The 17,345-nt window shown below is 43.8% G+C and overlaps 1 protein-coding gene across 3 annotated transcripts in view; it reads right to left on the bottom strand.

The window, feature by feature from the left end:
• Positions 1-17,345, bottom strand: part of RPRD1A (regulation of nuclear pre-mRNA domain containing 1A) — a 431,185-nt gene that overhangs the window by 372,156 nt on the left and 41,684 nt on the right. For all 3 annotated transcript variants that reach the window (XM_086965530.1, XM_086965532.1, XM_086965531.1), the window contains exon 2: positions 14,845-14,974. In XM_086965530.1, the coding sequence (XP_086821656.1) occupies positions 14,845-14,974 (130 nt within the window). The remainder of the gene's footprint in view (positions 1-14,844; positions 14,975-17,345) is intronic.

Here is a 17,345-nt window from a genome sequence, read left to right as displayed (position 1 = left end):
ATCTTGAGGGGCAGCTCTACTATTAATGATATTCAGGTGTCCTTTTCTTACTTAAGAAATATCTATACTTTTTATGATGCAAGTGCATGTTTATGTAACCAGAAATATTACTCCACTGAAATTTACAAGCCTGGAAAACAGCGAAAAGTTACTAACACCCTTCTTCAATGACTGAGTCAACCTTCCACTTTTGATGTATTAGCTTGTAGGTGATTTAAAGGTAAAACAAACCCTCGAAACATAGCTAGGAAGGAGTAGATGCTCCCCAGTTTCCTCACGTGGTTCTCACAACGTTCCCTGCTCCACAATGAGGCTTTGCATTTATGTTTCTATGGCAACAAAGGAGTTTTGCATTAACTTGTTTACAGGCCAGGTTAAAGACAAGGTGGAAAAACACGCTGTTCGATAAAGCATTAATCAGGTTTCCTAAACTTGCTGCCATATCGTTGGCTTTCGAAATGCAACTGAAAGTGTACTCATTTTCATACATAACTACATTTTAGAAGATTAAAGTGGGAGATTAAAAAAAAGAATCGAGAGCCCGTATTTCTCCCATTGATTTCTACTCGGGCCTGAATCGGGTCCATGTCATGTATGTGACTGTAAACTGCTGCGGCAGGATCAGATATCAGAAATGCAAAAAATACTGTTTTTCCTTATTAGTCGGAGCAGGGAGGACGCGCTGTGCGAGGCAGGAAGAGCATGACAAATGCTGTGCACCGGCAGTGCATACTCGGAGGCAGACAAGACCAGTCACTATCCGCAGAAGCACACCAAGGATTTGGGCTTCTGCATTCAGGAATCGAGAGAGTGGAGACTAGCCTTAAAATCATAGCTCTCCCGCCGGAATCAGAAGGGTGGGCATTTATGCGTTTAGAAAATTTAACGCATTCTTTTCTCATTAACAACGACTATCAACAGTCTTGAAAGATGCACTTGCCCTTGCTTAACACCTCAATCGGAAAATCTTTGGGAGCGAATTCTAAACAATAAGTTACCGAGTGGGTCAATATTCATCGTGTGACTTCACGAAGCTACGTTTAATAAGCTAAAACACCAGAAAAGCGCTCATTGCGTCCAAAATCCTCTCAAAAGAAGAACAATTGCACCATTAAATACAAAACGAGCACAATCAAATCCAACATGTAATTCCCTGCATATATCAAATAACATAAGGCGATCATGCGAATGTGGAGGCAAGACGTCACCAGCAGCTAACTACCGGCAAAGATGAGAGATCTGTAAATTAAAAAGCAGAGGGGCCGTGACTCAATTTTAAGTGATAGAAATTAGCCTTCCCCATTCATCCTGCCCCTCCCCTATCCATGTCAAGTTACTTTATCAACCTCAGCTTCCGGTCCAGCGGTTAAAATTCTGTTCACAAAATGGTAATGTGACGTTCCAAACTAGGCTCAGCCTTTTATCAGCAGGGGCAGCTTCTTAGCAGAGGGTGGATTAGGTGAATGAAACAAAGTGCTGCTGCTGCCGTCGGTGCCTGGGGGGCGGAGTCTGGGCTCTCGGAGGGGCTTCCCGGGGACGGAGGGTCACAGCAGGGAGGTGGAGTCCGTGAATGGGAGAAGGCACCCGGGGGAGGAAGCGGAAAGGTGACCGGTGCCGCATGAGACTGCTGCTGTGTCTCCTCCTCCGCCGCTGTGTGCAAGATGGGTTTGAAGTGACGGGAAGACGGTCTTCTAAATAAGAAAAAAGCAAAAGTAGTATGAGGGACAGAGCGAAACAAGGATAAACACGAGAGACGGCCTGCGGCCGTCAAAGTGAAAGTACGGCGGAGGGCATTGCTGTGGGGAGGAGAAATGCGACACGGCGGGCAGGGGAGGGGGCGGAGCGGGGAGAGGGTGTGAAAGCAGCAGTGGCCTGGAGTGCGGCGGAGGGAACTGATGTGCACGCGCTTTCAAGCTCAATGCGCATGCGCATTGAGCTTGAATTTCACGGGCACTGCAAGGAATCGCCACGATTCCTTGCAAGTTAGTTAAAGACTGTTTAAGCCCCCATAGTCTCGCAAGCTCGATGCGCATGCGCATCGAATAGCGAGACCTAACCAGACTAGAAAAATAAAAGGAAAAAACCTGATGGAGTGCTAGCAAGGCAACCCCATTCAATGACTCTTGCCCCTTGTGGTCTTGTAGAGCTCCGGCTTTGTATTAGTTAGGACAGTATTAGAATAATCATGTACATACATATGGGCATACTAGCACCAATATGACAAATGGATCGTATTGCAAGACCGACTGAAAACAGATTATTAATTGAAACCAAATCTTGGACAAGATTATGTACTTATATGGAATGTATTCTAGTCGGATTTACTTCTTCACAATTAGTTTGTCAAAAGCTGCTTCACTCAAATGGGACCAGTTTTAAAGCCGAATTGCAATGTTTGTGATAAATTTTGGCACCAGTGTTCGTGCAAATGTGAAAAGCAAGCAACTATACAGATTTATTTTTTTTACTTTACCATTTTGTTACATTATATCAAAACAGTCATTTACTGGCATTGACATTACAATTGAAGTAAAATGGAGCGTAATGTAACAGTACAGCGTTTGTCATAGCGTGTAATAATAGAAAAAAGCGTAACAGCCAGGCTAAGAAACACAATCTCAGTAGTCTATGTCCTTATGCCTGATCACAGTGTTCCGATATCCAGCAGCAGGAACCCGTACCCTCTTGTACTCAATCATCCCCATGAGGCCCTACACTCAGAAATACCTGGTTCTTACCAGGCAAATCAGCACAATGGGTAGCAATCAATGGAAATTGATGAACCAGATCACCCCACCCCAGCAGGGACAATGCCCCATTCCAGCTGTGAGGCAGAGGCTTCATGAACCTTCTCCACAAATGCCCTGTAGGGTTCCCAAATAGCCTTGGGGCAGGAAGAGCTAGGCAGGGTGTTGAAATATACTTCGCTATTTGTGTTACAATAAGCCAGACTATTCAATGAACTCGGCAAGGTGGGAACTGTCATACGGCCCCAGTGAATAGCAATTTCTCATTTGGCCAGCAGCAGACAGAGATATAAATTTCTTAACGCTTTTGGGAAGGTTCCCTCACATATCCCAGTAGCGCTACTTCAGGTGTGGAGATGAGGGTCAGCGCAGTCACGTTACATAGGGTGATGTGCACCTTTTCCCCAATATGGCAGTCGTTTTGGACAGGTCCAGATGAGGTGTGCAAAATCAGCATGTAGGGTGTCATTTACGGCAGGTGTGGGGTCTAGTTGAGTCCAGTCTATGGGCTTCAGCCGGAGTGATGTACGTTCTACGCAAGAACTTCAAGTGTAGCAGCTTATGCCTGCTGTTTAACTTCATTCGTGACTGCGCATCCAAATACGATGTTTATGTAAGAATGCCCTTCCGAGTTAGCACCCACAAAGAAAAGTATAACAAAGGAACAGTTTGGAATGAGGTTAATGTTCTCATGCAAGGCGGAATATCGAAGTTCATGCAGCCGGTTTATTTTTGGAGTCAGAAGAACGTGGACATCACAGCAATTAAACATTGGACAAGGTATAAGCTTTAGACATTGCCAGCGTTTTTAAACGTTTAGAGTTTCATTAACATGTTTTATAACCGAGTATGTGTCAATGTGTAATGAATTATGGTAATTGTAGTGTTTTCAGGGAGCCCGAGAGTTTACAAGTGGTACAGGTGCTAATCACGTGGAGATGAGGGGGCTGCTTGGGAGGAGGGGCTAAAGTGTAGTTTAAAAATAGGAAGGTGAAAGGGAGAGGGGAAATGTCATTTGGGATGGAGTGAGGAGGACGATTGCTTCCTAGCAGGTAGGAGAGGAGTACGAGGAGGGAAACATGAGAGATGTTGCTTTAGACAGGGAAAGGATGCTTACATTGGAAGGTTGGGTGAAAGGGAATTAGTTATGGGACGTTGTGATGTGTTGGGAAGCACGACGTGGAAAGGTGAAGATAGAATCGGGAGGGCCATGTTTAAATGACGGGGATTGAGGGAAGGAATAGATTAAGGTTGCAAGCAGTCGAGGTTAAAGCATGGTGATTAGCTACCGAGTGATAAGAAGCCACTTATGTGAACTTTGAAAAGCGGGGTTCGAGCATGATGGAGACACTAGGCAGAATGAAAAGAATGCATTATAGTTAAATTAATTATGGAGATTAAGAAGAGAGGGCAACTTAAAGCATGATATGTTGTTGTATTTGTTCACTTATATTGGCTGATGTAATATTAAAGGATGTGCAATTGTTATTTTCAGTTTTCCTTAACGAAGGGCCCTAGAGGGCCGAAATGCATTGGATTTTAATAAACTGCTACGGATGAATTTGGCTTTAATCGTGTTCTTGAAGTGAGGTTCGGATGGCCTGGCAGGAATATTAGAAACTTGGAAAATGGCTTTCCCTTGCATGAAGACTAAAAAATATTTCAAGCTTGAATGCGGATTATCAATGGAATGAAAGATCGTTTTACAAAATGGAAAAGAGGAACAAGAGTTGAAGAATACATTGCAAACACAATTTAGGCTGTGTCAATGGTTGGGGGCAGAAATTTGTCCCAAATATGTTTGTTGTGCAGCATTTAGCCCATTGATCGTCCGTGATGGGGCGGCCCAAGTCACCCTCGCAATCCCCCCCGAATCTCGTCATCATTAACTGGCAGCATCCCTGCGTAAGCCTGATAGAGTTTAGATATGAGCTTGACCCCACTTTCGCTCTCTATGATGTGTGAGAATGGAGTGAACATGTCCGGTTCAATGGGGAATCCGGGCAACACGGCACGCAAAGCCGAACAGATTCGCCCTAAAACAAAGCTATCCATAAATGAAGCGTCACTAAAGCGGACATCTTCCGAGGCAGAGAAAATGTGCCCATCAGGGAATAAATCTCCCAGTCTCGAGATGTTGAATTTGGCAGAGTGCGCTGTACCAATTTTTTGCCCGTTATTGGTAGCCAGCGGGAATTGGGGATAGGGAGAGCGGACGAAAATAGCATCAAGGTGCCTGTGTAGCGCCTCAGTTTATCCCAGGCCCAGCTGGTAGTGTAAACTGTCTGAATATCATTAAGGTCTCTTGGTATGCCCTTGGGCAGGACGGTGGACAGACTCTCAGGAAGTAAGAAATTTCCCTCCGGGAGGAGAAATGGGATCCTGGCGTCAGCGTGGAACCATGCAAAGGCGTACCTGCATAGGGCCACAAGATCATAGAGTTGTAAGTCCGGCACCCCATACGGCAAGGTAAGAACCTTCCAACGGACTTAAGCCTGTTTGTCCCCAGACCAATCTGATAAGATGAGAGCGTATCGTCAGAAAGTAACTGTTCGGGAGGGGTATCAGGATATTATTAAAAAGATAAAAAATTTGGGAAGAACTATTATCTTTAGCACAGCCACTCTGTTGGCAATAGACAATGGCAACCGTAGCCATCCCTCCACTTGAGCTTCAAGGGTGCAGATTGCCTGTCCAAAGTTTAGGCGAAGTATCGGAGCGATATCTAGGTGGATATGAATGGTGGATATGAATGCCTAGATATTTAACTGCGTCAGAGCACCACGCAAGGGGAAATTCACATTCCCACGGTGTTGTACATGGGCTTAATGAAAAGATAACCGACTTAAGCCAGTTGATGCCCAGGTCTGAATGCTGACCAAAGCAGAGAATCTCCCTGATGAGAGGCTCCAGGTTCACCTGATGCTCTCGTACATAAAAGGATGGTGTTGTCCGTGTAAAGCAAGACCAGGAGGGGGTCGGTGTTGAATTGTAAGCCCCTCTGTAGATGCTTTTCCTGAAAATGGCAGATTAAGGGGTCCATGGCAAGGATAAACAATAACGGCGACAGAGGACAACCCTGTCATGTGCCGCAGGACAGATGGAAGGGACGGGAGACCGCGCCGTTTAAGCAAAGTCTCGCAGTAGGGCGGCTGTATAGTAGTGCGGTGGTAGCAATAAATCCCACCGGCATACCCATCCGGCACACTACAGACACGAAGAAAGGCCACTCCAAGTTATCAAAAGCCTTCTCGGTGTCCAGTAGGATAGCGGCTGCGGGCACTTCAGAGTTAATTCAGTGGAGGACCGAGAACAGGGTCCTAAGATTCAATGAGGTCGATCGGTGAGGTACAAAGCCGGATTGGGCCGGCAAGATAAATTCCATTAATTGAGACAGGGGCAGGCAATGATCTTAGCGAGGATTTTATCATCCAAATCGAGTAGGGACAACGGTCTGTAGGACTCGCATAAGGACGGGTCTTTTTCCGGTTTGGGAAGTAGTATGACAACAGCTTTGCGAAGAGTGGGGAAGTAGAATTAGTTTCTCAAGGGCCTCAGCATATACTTCGACCAGTCGTGGCGTCAGCAAGTCTTTATATGCTTTGTAAAACTCCCAGGTAAAGCCATCCAGCCCCGGGGCAGACGAGCCTCTAAGGGCATCAATGGCGCCGAGAACATCAGCTTCAGAGATTGGTTCTGCCAAGAAATCCTGCATATGCTTTTCAAGATAAACTAAGGCAATTTCCGATAAATAGGCCTCCTGTGCCATGGAATCACGCCCGTTTTTGGAAGTGTAGAGAGATGTAAAATAAGCAAGGAATTCATCTCAGATCTCCGTGGTACCATTGAGGACCGGATTAGTGGAAGAACGCAGCTCGGTAACATAGGCTTTGCTCTATGGAGGCCGAAGCATCTGAGCAAGCATCCGACCCGGACGCTCACCTTCGCCATATCGCCAAGCTGTTTGATATTTACTCAGAAAAATATCTCCCGGTCCGCAGAGTCCCTATATTCAGTGAGGAGAGCCAAGCATTTTCCCGCTGTATCCGGGTTAGGAGTTTGCAGCGTAGTGTTGTCTAATTCCATGAGGTTGCGCCTAAAGCGGGAGAGCGTGGAGCGGAGATCTTGGAGCACCCCTGCATGCTTGGCAATGCACACACCACGGATGTAGGCCTTGACTCTGTCCCACAGAACCACCCAAGTGTCGACCGAGCCTGTGTTAATGGTGAAGTAGTCCTTGATGGCCTTGCGCACTTCAGTGTGAAAAAGGTCAACTATACAGATTTCATATGCAACACATGTTCAAGTAGAACATGTTATGTAAAGGATAAATGGGCCAAACCATTATGGCCATGTCCCGATATGCATAAGTAGGAAGCCAAAATTTACCAGAAGGTACCAGGTCCTCTTCTGCAGTCACTGGCTGAAAAGGGTTAGAAAAGTATATATGAAACTTTAAGCAGCCATCAAGTCACTAAATCCATGGGTTCTTCACAAGTCTCCAAAACTAAAGTTAGTGTACTACAAATGTACTAGCCAAAACACACAGGTCCCTTTGTAAGAGCACATTCCCAGATCGAGAATGGGAAAATCTTTTGAAGGCCCATAGTGCCAATCTGAAACTAGATATGCAACCAGAACATTATTACTTTTTGCCAGCTCTTGCTGTTAAGTTTCGGCAATTTCCCTAGCAGGGAGATGTTTCAGGTGAGCTGCCTTTAAGTAAAATAGCATTTTATAATAGATGGGAAACACTTCCAAATTGTGGTATGTCGTGCGCAGAAGATCTGGATTCTACCAACGTAAGACAGAATGAAAAGTAGGCCTATTTACATTAGCACTGTAAACTAATACTGGTCTAACGTTTATTTGAAAAGTTTTATAAAGTGCGAACATGACCCAGCAGGGTATCAGAGAGCTGTACATCGTTGCCTGCTAGTTAAGCTTGAGCGGGAAGGTATAATCAAAATCAATGTAAAAACAGTAACAGCAAGTTACAGACAAAGGCAAAAAGACATCAGCATTTTGAGAAATAGGTAGATTGCAACGAAGGTCAGGTAGGTCAAAGTTGTGAGATCATTTCAAATAGTATTTGTGGTTACAGAACTGTTAACTCACATGTCTATTCATGATCGAGCCTACGATTACTTACCCGGCTGGAAACAGAGCAATGTACAATGTTGTCTGCTGGTTGATGTTGAGCAGGCAAAAAAACATAGAAAACTTAGCAAAAACATTAAAAGCATAATAAGGCAAATATGAACGTCAGCATCTTGAACAGTAAGCGGTTAGAATCAAGGTAGGAGTTTTAGGGTAATTTCAAAAAGTTTAAGAAGCTACAGAACTTTTGTCTCCAGTGGCAATTCATGAGCAGGCATTTGACGGCTTTTTAAAAGAGGACGACAAAGGGATTGTTCAGATTTCTGGCAGAAGGGCATTTCATATTCTTGGAGCAAGACCAGAGAAAGTTCGGTTTTAAGTTCTCTTCTTTTTGAACTTTGGGGTTTTCAGCAGTGAAGTGTTTGTACTTCTTAGTGCCAGATTCCCACCCAATTGTTCTAATTTATTTGCTAGGTAAGCGAGCGTGTTATGGTGCAGTGCATTGTGAGTCAAGCAAGCACGCTTATACTTGATCTTTGCATCAATGGACAGCCAGTTCAGTTGGTGTAGATCAGGTGTGACATGGTAATGCTTTCTTGAGCCAGTGATGAGTCTGACAGCAGAGTTCAGAGTGACTCTTAAAGGTGCCAGGTTGGATTTGGGGAGTCCAGCCAAGGGCACAATTTCGTATTCTAAACAGGAGATCACAAGGGACTGGATAGCTTGTAAATCCACTACTTGTATAGCGCACAAATCACCCCCGAAGGGGTATTTCGGCGCTGGGGGCCATTAGGAAGATTATGTGAGCTATTGCCCAGAGTCGCATGGTGCTGGGCAGACCCCTGCCGCCAGAGCCGGGGGATCGAACAGTGATCCCCAGCGTCCAGAGTCAGTCGCCCTGGCCACGGCGCCACAGTAGCAGGTCAGAGGGTTTGCAGGAATATTCTGATTTTCCTTAATGTTCAGAGTTGGTAATTGGCTCCTCTTGTTGTAGCACTTATGTGATCCTGCATATTTAGGCATTTGTCCAGATTTAGGCCTAGTGATCTAGTGGAGTTAACTACATGTGGGTTGCAGTTGAGGGCTGTTAGCTGTTTGAGCCAGTCCTGAATGGGCGCAGTACGATTGTGTGGGGCGAGCAAGAGGAATTCTGTTTTGAGTGAATTTAGCAAAAGGTGGCTGTGCGATAACCATTGTTGGGTTTTTAAGAGTGCCAGGTTGAGTGGCAGCAAGGTCTTCCGGAGAAGAAATTTCCAATACAGTTGGGTATCATCAGCATACATATGGTATTGAATGTTAGATTGGTTCCGAATTTCAGCGAGGGGCTCCAGATACAGGTTGAAAAGTGTAGGGGATAGAGCGGATCCTTGTGGGACTCCAATTGAAACAGGAATACTGTTGGAAAGGTCATTGTTTACTTAGAATCATTGAGTTCTACCTTGAAGGAACGAGATAAACCAATTTAAACACTGAACCCAATAACCCCATTCTTGCTTCAAGTGGGTCAATTAATTTGTCGTGTTTGACTGTATCAAACGCTGAGGAGAGATCCAATAGTATAAGTAGGCAAGGTTCATTCTGGTCAAGAATTCTTAGGGCATCGTTTACAATGTGTGTTATGGCGGTTTCTGTACTGTGACCCGATCTGAAGCTAGACTGGTATTGGTCGAGGAGTTGAAAATTATCAATGTGATTACAGAGTGGAGTACGTACATATTTCCAAAGAAGATTGGATAGAGTCATGATAGGAGAAATATGTCTGTAGTTGTTAGGCTCAGATAAATATGCCTTAGGTTTCTTTGGTATGGGGATGACTTGATCAATCTTGAGGCAATCTGGAATGAGGCCTTGCGTGAGCGATTCATGTACAATCTTCGATCAGAGCAGGAAAACGGATGAGGTAAGCTCTTTAAAGAGTTTGATGGGCATAGGATCGTTGAGGCAATTTGATGATTTTAAAGTAGTCAATATGTTAAGCAGCTCAAGAGCATACGGAAGTCTGAAGGTATTCCACAAGGCATCATTTTTTGGAGTAAAGTCAGCCAGAGCGATCATAAGAGCTCAACCATGGTGAACCAGAGACCGGGGAGTGGAGATCTGGATTCTGTAAGTCTGGTAAGGAGAGATGCAGATCTAATTCAATCTTTCTTGTTTTTTCAGTGAAATGGGTTGAGAAATCCTCACTGAATGGAACTGAGTCTTTAAGTGTCAAGAGTTGATTAGAGGGTTGGTTCGGTTTCGAAAAGTTTTTAGGTCGATTTTTGGCCATGTCATGTTGCGATCTAAAATGATCAGCTTGATAGCTGCGTACATATTTCTTATAGGCATTTCGAGTCTCTTAGTAGTTTGAGGTTAGCAGCGGAAGGAGAAGTTCTCTGTGATATTTTAGCAATCCTAAGATTACGTTGTTTCTCGTTAAGGGAGCTGTTGAACCAAGGATGAGCATGCTTGTTAGGGATTTTTCGGAGAAGTAGAGGAGCAAGCGCATTGAAGATATCCATCAAGGAATGAGCGTAGTGGTCAGTGAGATCATCCAGGTTAGTCATGTGGGGCGGCCGAAGAAGAAAATGGCTCATAGTGGTAAGATTTGCATTGATGTTTTTCAGACCTGTAGACCATTGTTTGTTTTTTCGAGGTTGACCTTGTCTGATCAATATTTTTTCCATGATGCAAAATGAGATTAAGAGGTGATCTGACCAGTCGCAAGGTGCAATATTGGCAAGTTGAACGAGGTTACCTTTGGCAATGATAAGGTCTAGGGTGGAACCTTTGATATGCATGGGCTTATTTCAGAATTGGGTAATATTCATGTCGAATAGGAAGGTCTTGAAGGTGTCTACTAATGGATCATTTTCATTGTTTCAATGCAAGTTGAAGTCCCCAAGGAAGATCTGGTTGTGAGATTGGTCCGCATTTATTGAAATGGTCTCCATCATTTGTTCAGTGAACACAGGGTTATCTCCAGGGGGGTGGTAGATAGAGTGGAGTGTACACATTATTTGTCATTGTTCCAGATTTTGAGTTCCCAGTGTTCGTATGAGGACATTGGAGCAGAGGGAATCGGTCTCAAGCAGAGACTAGATCGATGGATGCCAGCAACTCCACCGCCAGTTTTAACTAGTCTGTCCATTCAAATTATGTTGTAGTCTGGGGGAACTAAAATGACCAGGATTGGTGTATAGGTTTCATTGAGGCAAGTTTCTGTTAGGATCAGGTGGTCTAGATCATGTGAGAGGATCAGGTCTGCAATATCAGCTGCGTGTCTTGCTGCTGATCGGACGACAACGCTTTCGAGGTGTGAGGTTTGGACCAGAAGTAAGTTTTCCATGTTTTTAGATTTAATGTTGACACTTGGTTCTCTAAATGGAATGGAGGCAATAGTTTGTATATTGAAAATAGAGGTGGTAGAACCAGAATGGACTGAATTGTAGGATTGTAAAAGCGACTGAATGTCTGTTTCAGTCAGGTGATCGGTAACCCTATTAAGTCTGGAGTGATTGTTAGCACAAGGCCGAGATTTCCCATGAGAATTGCCTTGGTGATCCCTAGCCAAGATTTCCCTTTGGAAGTAATTGGGTATACAGGAGAGGCTCTGATGATAGGTTCCGGAAGAAAAACTGAGATCCCCTAGTTTAATTTAAAAAAATATGTGCAATAAGATCTGTATGCTTTCTTTAACTAGTTTAATATCATTTTTGATGTCATACAGCTTATTCTCACTGAATGGAGGGTTGATCGTATATAAGGGAGGTAAGGTGGTAGGTTGAGAAAGAGATCCATTGGAAGGTAAAGATGTAGAGGTAATCGAGGGGTCCTTATAAGAGTGAAGATGAAATGGGGGGGGGGGGGGGGGTGACCTGCAATAGATTGAACTTTGGATGAGAGTTGAGAGATGGGTAGAAAGATGTCAAATCGCTACCTGCCCTAGATGACTTGAATTGTGAATCTAAAGAGACATGTGGGTTGTAGGGAGTATTGCCGGCAAGGGATTTGTCGGAGGGCAATTTTATATTAGAAAGAGGAGGGAAGCAACCCTAAAGTTCACTGAATTGCTGTTGTTGCAAACTATAGAGTGGTGTTTACCAGTCAAATGTTTAGAGGGTTCAGGGCAGTTCAATGAGTTATGAAATGAGCATATTTTAGGGGCTGTACGCGGACTTGGATTGACCCCCCCCCCCCCCCCACCCCCTCCCCACCCCAGAGGACACCCAGCTAGTGCATTGTGTGGGGTCAGCCTGATCTCTGGTGGAGGATGAAGATGTCCTGTAATCGATAGTGATGGTGGCAGCGCCTTGGGGATTCACTGAAGTGGTTAGAGATTGATCTTGTGACAGGAGTTACAATGTAAATGTAAATGTACATGTATTTATATAGCGCAAATCGCCCACATATCGCAGGCATCTATGCGCTTGCTTAGGGAACCCGTCCTGGTATACCCCTGTGAGATAACCCCGGCAGGGTATCCACAAGGTGAAAGCCAGGCATCCCGCCGCGAAGGGCCGTTGTGGAGATTAAGCAAGCTATTGCCCAGAGTCGCAGAGTGTGAACCCGTGAGTCAAGTAGGCACCGGAGCGAGAATTATCGAGTCCGTGGAATTATTGAGCCCAACCCGAGGCGGGGAATTGAACCCTGGTCCAGGGCCGATCTCAGCTTCCGGGTCTGCCGCCTCTAACCCCTGAGCCACACTTCTCCACGTTAGCCATTGAGTTTTTAATTCTCAAAGATTTTGTCAAATTGTTTGAGGGTTTGATCCGATGACTGAATAAGATTGATCCCATTGTTATACAAGGAAATGTAGATGTCACCTTTGAAGATTGGAGAGGGAATAATGGATAGTCTAAAACCATAAGGGGTTTTCTTCATTGTTTGTCACGGAGCATGGATGCAAATACTTTTCTCCATTGTGCTTTTCTGGTCATAAAAAAAGACTAGGTCTTTAAAGACTATGCCTTTAGATGGTCATATGTAAGTAACATTAACTTTTCTTAACACTAGGAAAGACTGATTAAAAAATAAGGGTAATTAAAAGAGCGCAATATTAAAATGTTGAGCATGATAAGAGCACCAACTGTTTATTAGCGCTTAGAAAGAATTGCATGACAAATGATCCTTTTTTCCCCCAGTCTTCCCTTCACAACAAACCTGGGGCAAGTGAACTCAACTAGTCATACCATCGGACGGCCTTGGTAAACAGGTTTCCGAAGTCAACCTATACATTTTAAACCCTTACCGAGGAGGGCTTTAAGTGAGGGAGGTTTAAAATAATGAATCCCCACTTTCTGGAGTTTGATTAATCATTCTACAAACGCAAGTCAACTCTGGCATTAAATAGTCCAGCCCTCTTTAGGAGACTAAGTGTAATCTTTACTTCACATTAACCATCTGAACGACTTCTTGCCCATATTTTGGTTTATCTTTTGCATTCTCCGCCTATTATATTGCAATTAAGAAATGTAGATCAATGGTTCTGTGTATCTCATCTAAACACAAGTATATTCCATTCGCGCCAACCTATTTTAAAAACCAAAGGTCCGGTTACGATGTTGGACAGACCGGAGTGCGTCCGAGATCACTCTGGAAATGGAACCAAACGACCTCATGTCGTAGGTTCCATTCCAGCAATTAGGGTGCAACCGAATCCTGTTCGGTCGAATCACCTACTTTTGCTATGGGCGCATGTATTCTGAATGGAATGCATGCTCTTATTGCAAAATGTTACAGTGTAGTTCATCCCTGCATCCCGAATCAGGCATCTCAAGGTGCCTGCCACCGGGTGCAGGGATCAACAAGAGGTGGGGCACCATAGGTGCCCCCTAGGCCACCATTCGGCGGCCATGCACCCATGGAGGCCCTGCTGGGGTCCCCCAAAGCACCGGAAAGACCAGCACAAAAAAGCAGAGGGATTCTGCCATCGTAATCCTTCGGCCGTAAAGAGCCGGCCGGGGCTCCGAATGGCGGACGGGCTCTCTGAGCCAGTCGTTAGTCATTCGGAACTTCCCTGTGTAATAATTTACGACCGACTCCATCAAAATGGGTTCGTAATAAATTATTACAAACAGGTGATTACTATGCGGTTACAGCAGCTCTGACCGATGGTCGGTGCCATTCCTAACCGAATCGTAATCAGGCACTATCAAAATGGATTGCATTTTGTTGGTTGAAGCAACAACTGACAGAGTATAAGAGTGCAGTGCTCAAAAAGGGAAGGTGCAGAAATATATATATATACACACACACACAATATAATACACGTATTTGTACAGTATGCAGTGTCCCTCGTTTTCAATACAATATGCAGTCCAATCAGAATTCCACACTGGACAACCCCTGAATATATGTGGACGTTTCAATCCATTCAGACAATCACACAGGTCTCATCAGGACTACAAAGATGTATACATCGCCTGAACCTCATATCTGTAAATATTACACAGAAGGTCGATGTTGTAGTGTATGGGACCACGAGTTGACACAAACCAGGTCAAAATAATGATTGGAAAACAGAGTTCAGACCCGAAATCACGCAAACACCACACTCACATCTAAACAAGTACAACAGCTACTCGTGGCGCATCCAAAGAAACTGGTTGGAACAAAGGGAATATACCGGTGTTTAATTAGACCCACGGAACCATTGTCCTACTAATCTTATTTACTACCGTGGCAATACATTTTGGGCATATAGGGATAGTCCTGTGTTAGGTACTTTTGTGTTTAGGCATGTGTTTGAAATTACAGTAGACCTATATCGTTTAATGGTTTGCAGTATTCATCATGATCAAAGTGAAAGTTCCTGCACAACAAACTACAGATTGACAAGTTTTGGGTTTCATCTCCTAATGAAAAATACATTCGACTTTCAGATTGGAGTGTGTGAAAACCTACATTTTACACTTTAAGCAAAAGCAATGTAAAAAAATTATTTTGGGGGGAAAAAAACACGCCAAAAACGGAGAAAACAGGTAAATCTTGTTAATGAGCATGAAATGCATCGTACCTTGAAACGTGTTTAAATGCTTCCACGATTACCGGTGCAAAATCTTTTGTGAACTCGGGTCCTTTCCTTTTGCTGTTCTGAATGACATCGTTGGCTAAATATAGGAATGTCAGCTTTCTACTTGATTTAGCTAAAAGTAAAACATACAAAAAAAAAAACAACTGTAATAACAGCGTTACAATCTACCGAGCCAAGGATCGTTCAACACAAAACAAGGACAGTTGATGTAAAATCATACCATAATACCAATTTACACTAATCAAGAATCTGCAAAATTCTAACACCTCCTTGGGAAAGATCACATTTTGACCACCTTCAACTTTGAAAGTCAATCTTGGAACTAGCGTGCCCTACCGACCTTACTGATCATCAAATAAATGGAGAAGCGCATTAGCACAGCCATTAGTTTCACTAATAACTAAACAAAAAACAAAAACAGCAAAAAAATAATAATAATCCGCCACTCCCCCCACGAACCACCGTTAGTACGACTCGAGAAATAGAATCATAACATTTTTTGTATCTCGTGAAGAAAAGCCCTGACTTTACTAAGGCCAGTGACCAGTGTTAAACTCTCTTAGATTAAGAGCAGCAAACAGAAACTACAACCTCACCCTAACCCCTGGGAGAAAGTAACTAATGAAAATCGGAGCCCAATACAGAAATGTGTTGTCATTCCAGGCTATGGCTCGTTCACAACTAGGGGTGTCCATGTTGCGCCCTCAACTGAGACAGAGACACTATTTCCACCTAATATTTTCAGATAAAAGGTTGCAACGACTAAACTTGAAAATAAAACGGACAAATACGGAGATCACTCTCATAACGAAAGTACTTAGGAGAGGAATATTATGTGTCGATAGAATAAAATCACAACTTAACTCCAATTAAGCTTTAATGTCCACCACTTAAGTCAAGGTCATAGGGTTCATGCTACGCTCGTTTGGAGCATGGTCACTCTAACTAACAATGGATGTCCCACTGGTTTGCAATAAAATGCTTTTAAGACAGCTCACTTGCCAGTAAGCTGCTGGCTATCATCATAGAGCAGGAGCCCCCCCCCCAGCCCAGGTGGCCTTAGAAGCCAAAGTGTTCCTAAAATAGGCTATACAATTTGCTAAAATAATAGGAACCTGTTGCATCGCTCAATTGACCAGCATGGCAAGGCTGAGTGGTCAACTATGCCTATAGGTCTTCCTAGATAAATAGCAAAGCAAAACCAATAAGTCTGCTTTAATGTGCTATTGTATACAATCAAAAGGTCGTGCAGAATACGGCAGGACATGGTGGCTACCTTAACCGCTTCAGCGCTGTGCAAATTCCTGAGCTGTGCTGAACGTTCCATTGGGCTTATGGAACCATGACGGAACGGTTCAGTCATGAGCACAGGCCAACCGACGCTCATGACGGAACCGTTCCGTCATGAGCATGGAAGGGGTTACATTTTCACAGTGGTATCTGTGATGGTGTAAAGCTAGAGAGGCAGCAGCGAATGAACATAGCACTAAAGAGTTTCATAATACATTCATAAGTGAAAAACAGACAAGGGTTGAATCAGGCAGAAGGGATAGCTAAGTGCACCAACAGTAGGCATCATCACTAACAGACAGTGCAAGAATAAGGTTTACAGCCTTGGCTGTTGCTGGATGTTTGAGTAGTAACAATATTCAAATTTAGACATATGGCAGCATCTCTATGGCAGTGGTCCATACAAGAACTCCCAGACTGCGAGTGTTGGCATGCAGTAAACATAGGTAAGAAGCTAGTGTTGCAGCGCAAAGCTTACCAAATATGTCTTCACCCATCTAACAACCTTATCTTACTAGGCCCGTTTCATCATCAACCTTCAGTCTCACAATGGTCTCAATTATTTCTTAGATTTCTACCATACCATGGTCCCCCAATGGATCTTTTTGTTGAGCTGACGGGGACTAGAATATTAGGAAACGTGAACAATTATTCTAGGAGGACCTTATATAAAATAATTGTTACCTCAAACCTAACGCAACACCTCTCGGCCACAAATCAGATGCCTTGAGACAAGAAGTATGACCAAAAGAAGGAGACCGAATCGATAAAGATAATTCATGGAAAACATTTATCTAATGCCTCGTATTGCATAGACGAGTCAAGTAACTACAGCTCAAATCAGATTGAATGACAAATTATTGTTACAAGTAGCCACACAACACAAACAGAGCATTATTAGACAGCTGGAAAATCCTCTGTAGAGAGAAACAGGATGCATATTAGGTTCAGTTATTAATCCTACAATGCAAAGCGGATCGCTTCAAGTTCGTCCTCAATATGATCTGGTCAAGACTGATCTGCTGCACCATGTGCCATGATCGGAGTCAGATAACCTCTCAGCAGCAAGGTATTTTCCTGCACACTTTACCGACCGGAAAAGTACAGGATTCGAAGTCGCAGTTAGATATTGTTCAGTTAGTTAAAGTTGATTCCACCCTGTGTGGATGGAGAAGGGCACAGAAAACGGTACA

The sequence above is a fragment of the Lissotriton vulgaris genome, chromosome 4_1 (genome assembly GCF_964263255.1).
Source record: "Lissotriton vulgaris chromosome 4_1, aLisVul1.2, whole genome shotgun sequence".
Classification (NCBI taxonomy): domain Eukaryota; kingdom Metazoa; phylum Chordata; class Amphibia; order Caudata; family Salamandridae; genus Lissotriton; species Lissotriton vulgaris.
Note: the sequence above shows the minus strand (reverse complement) of the source record. Positions and strands in the feature narration are given on the sequence as shown.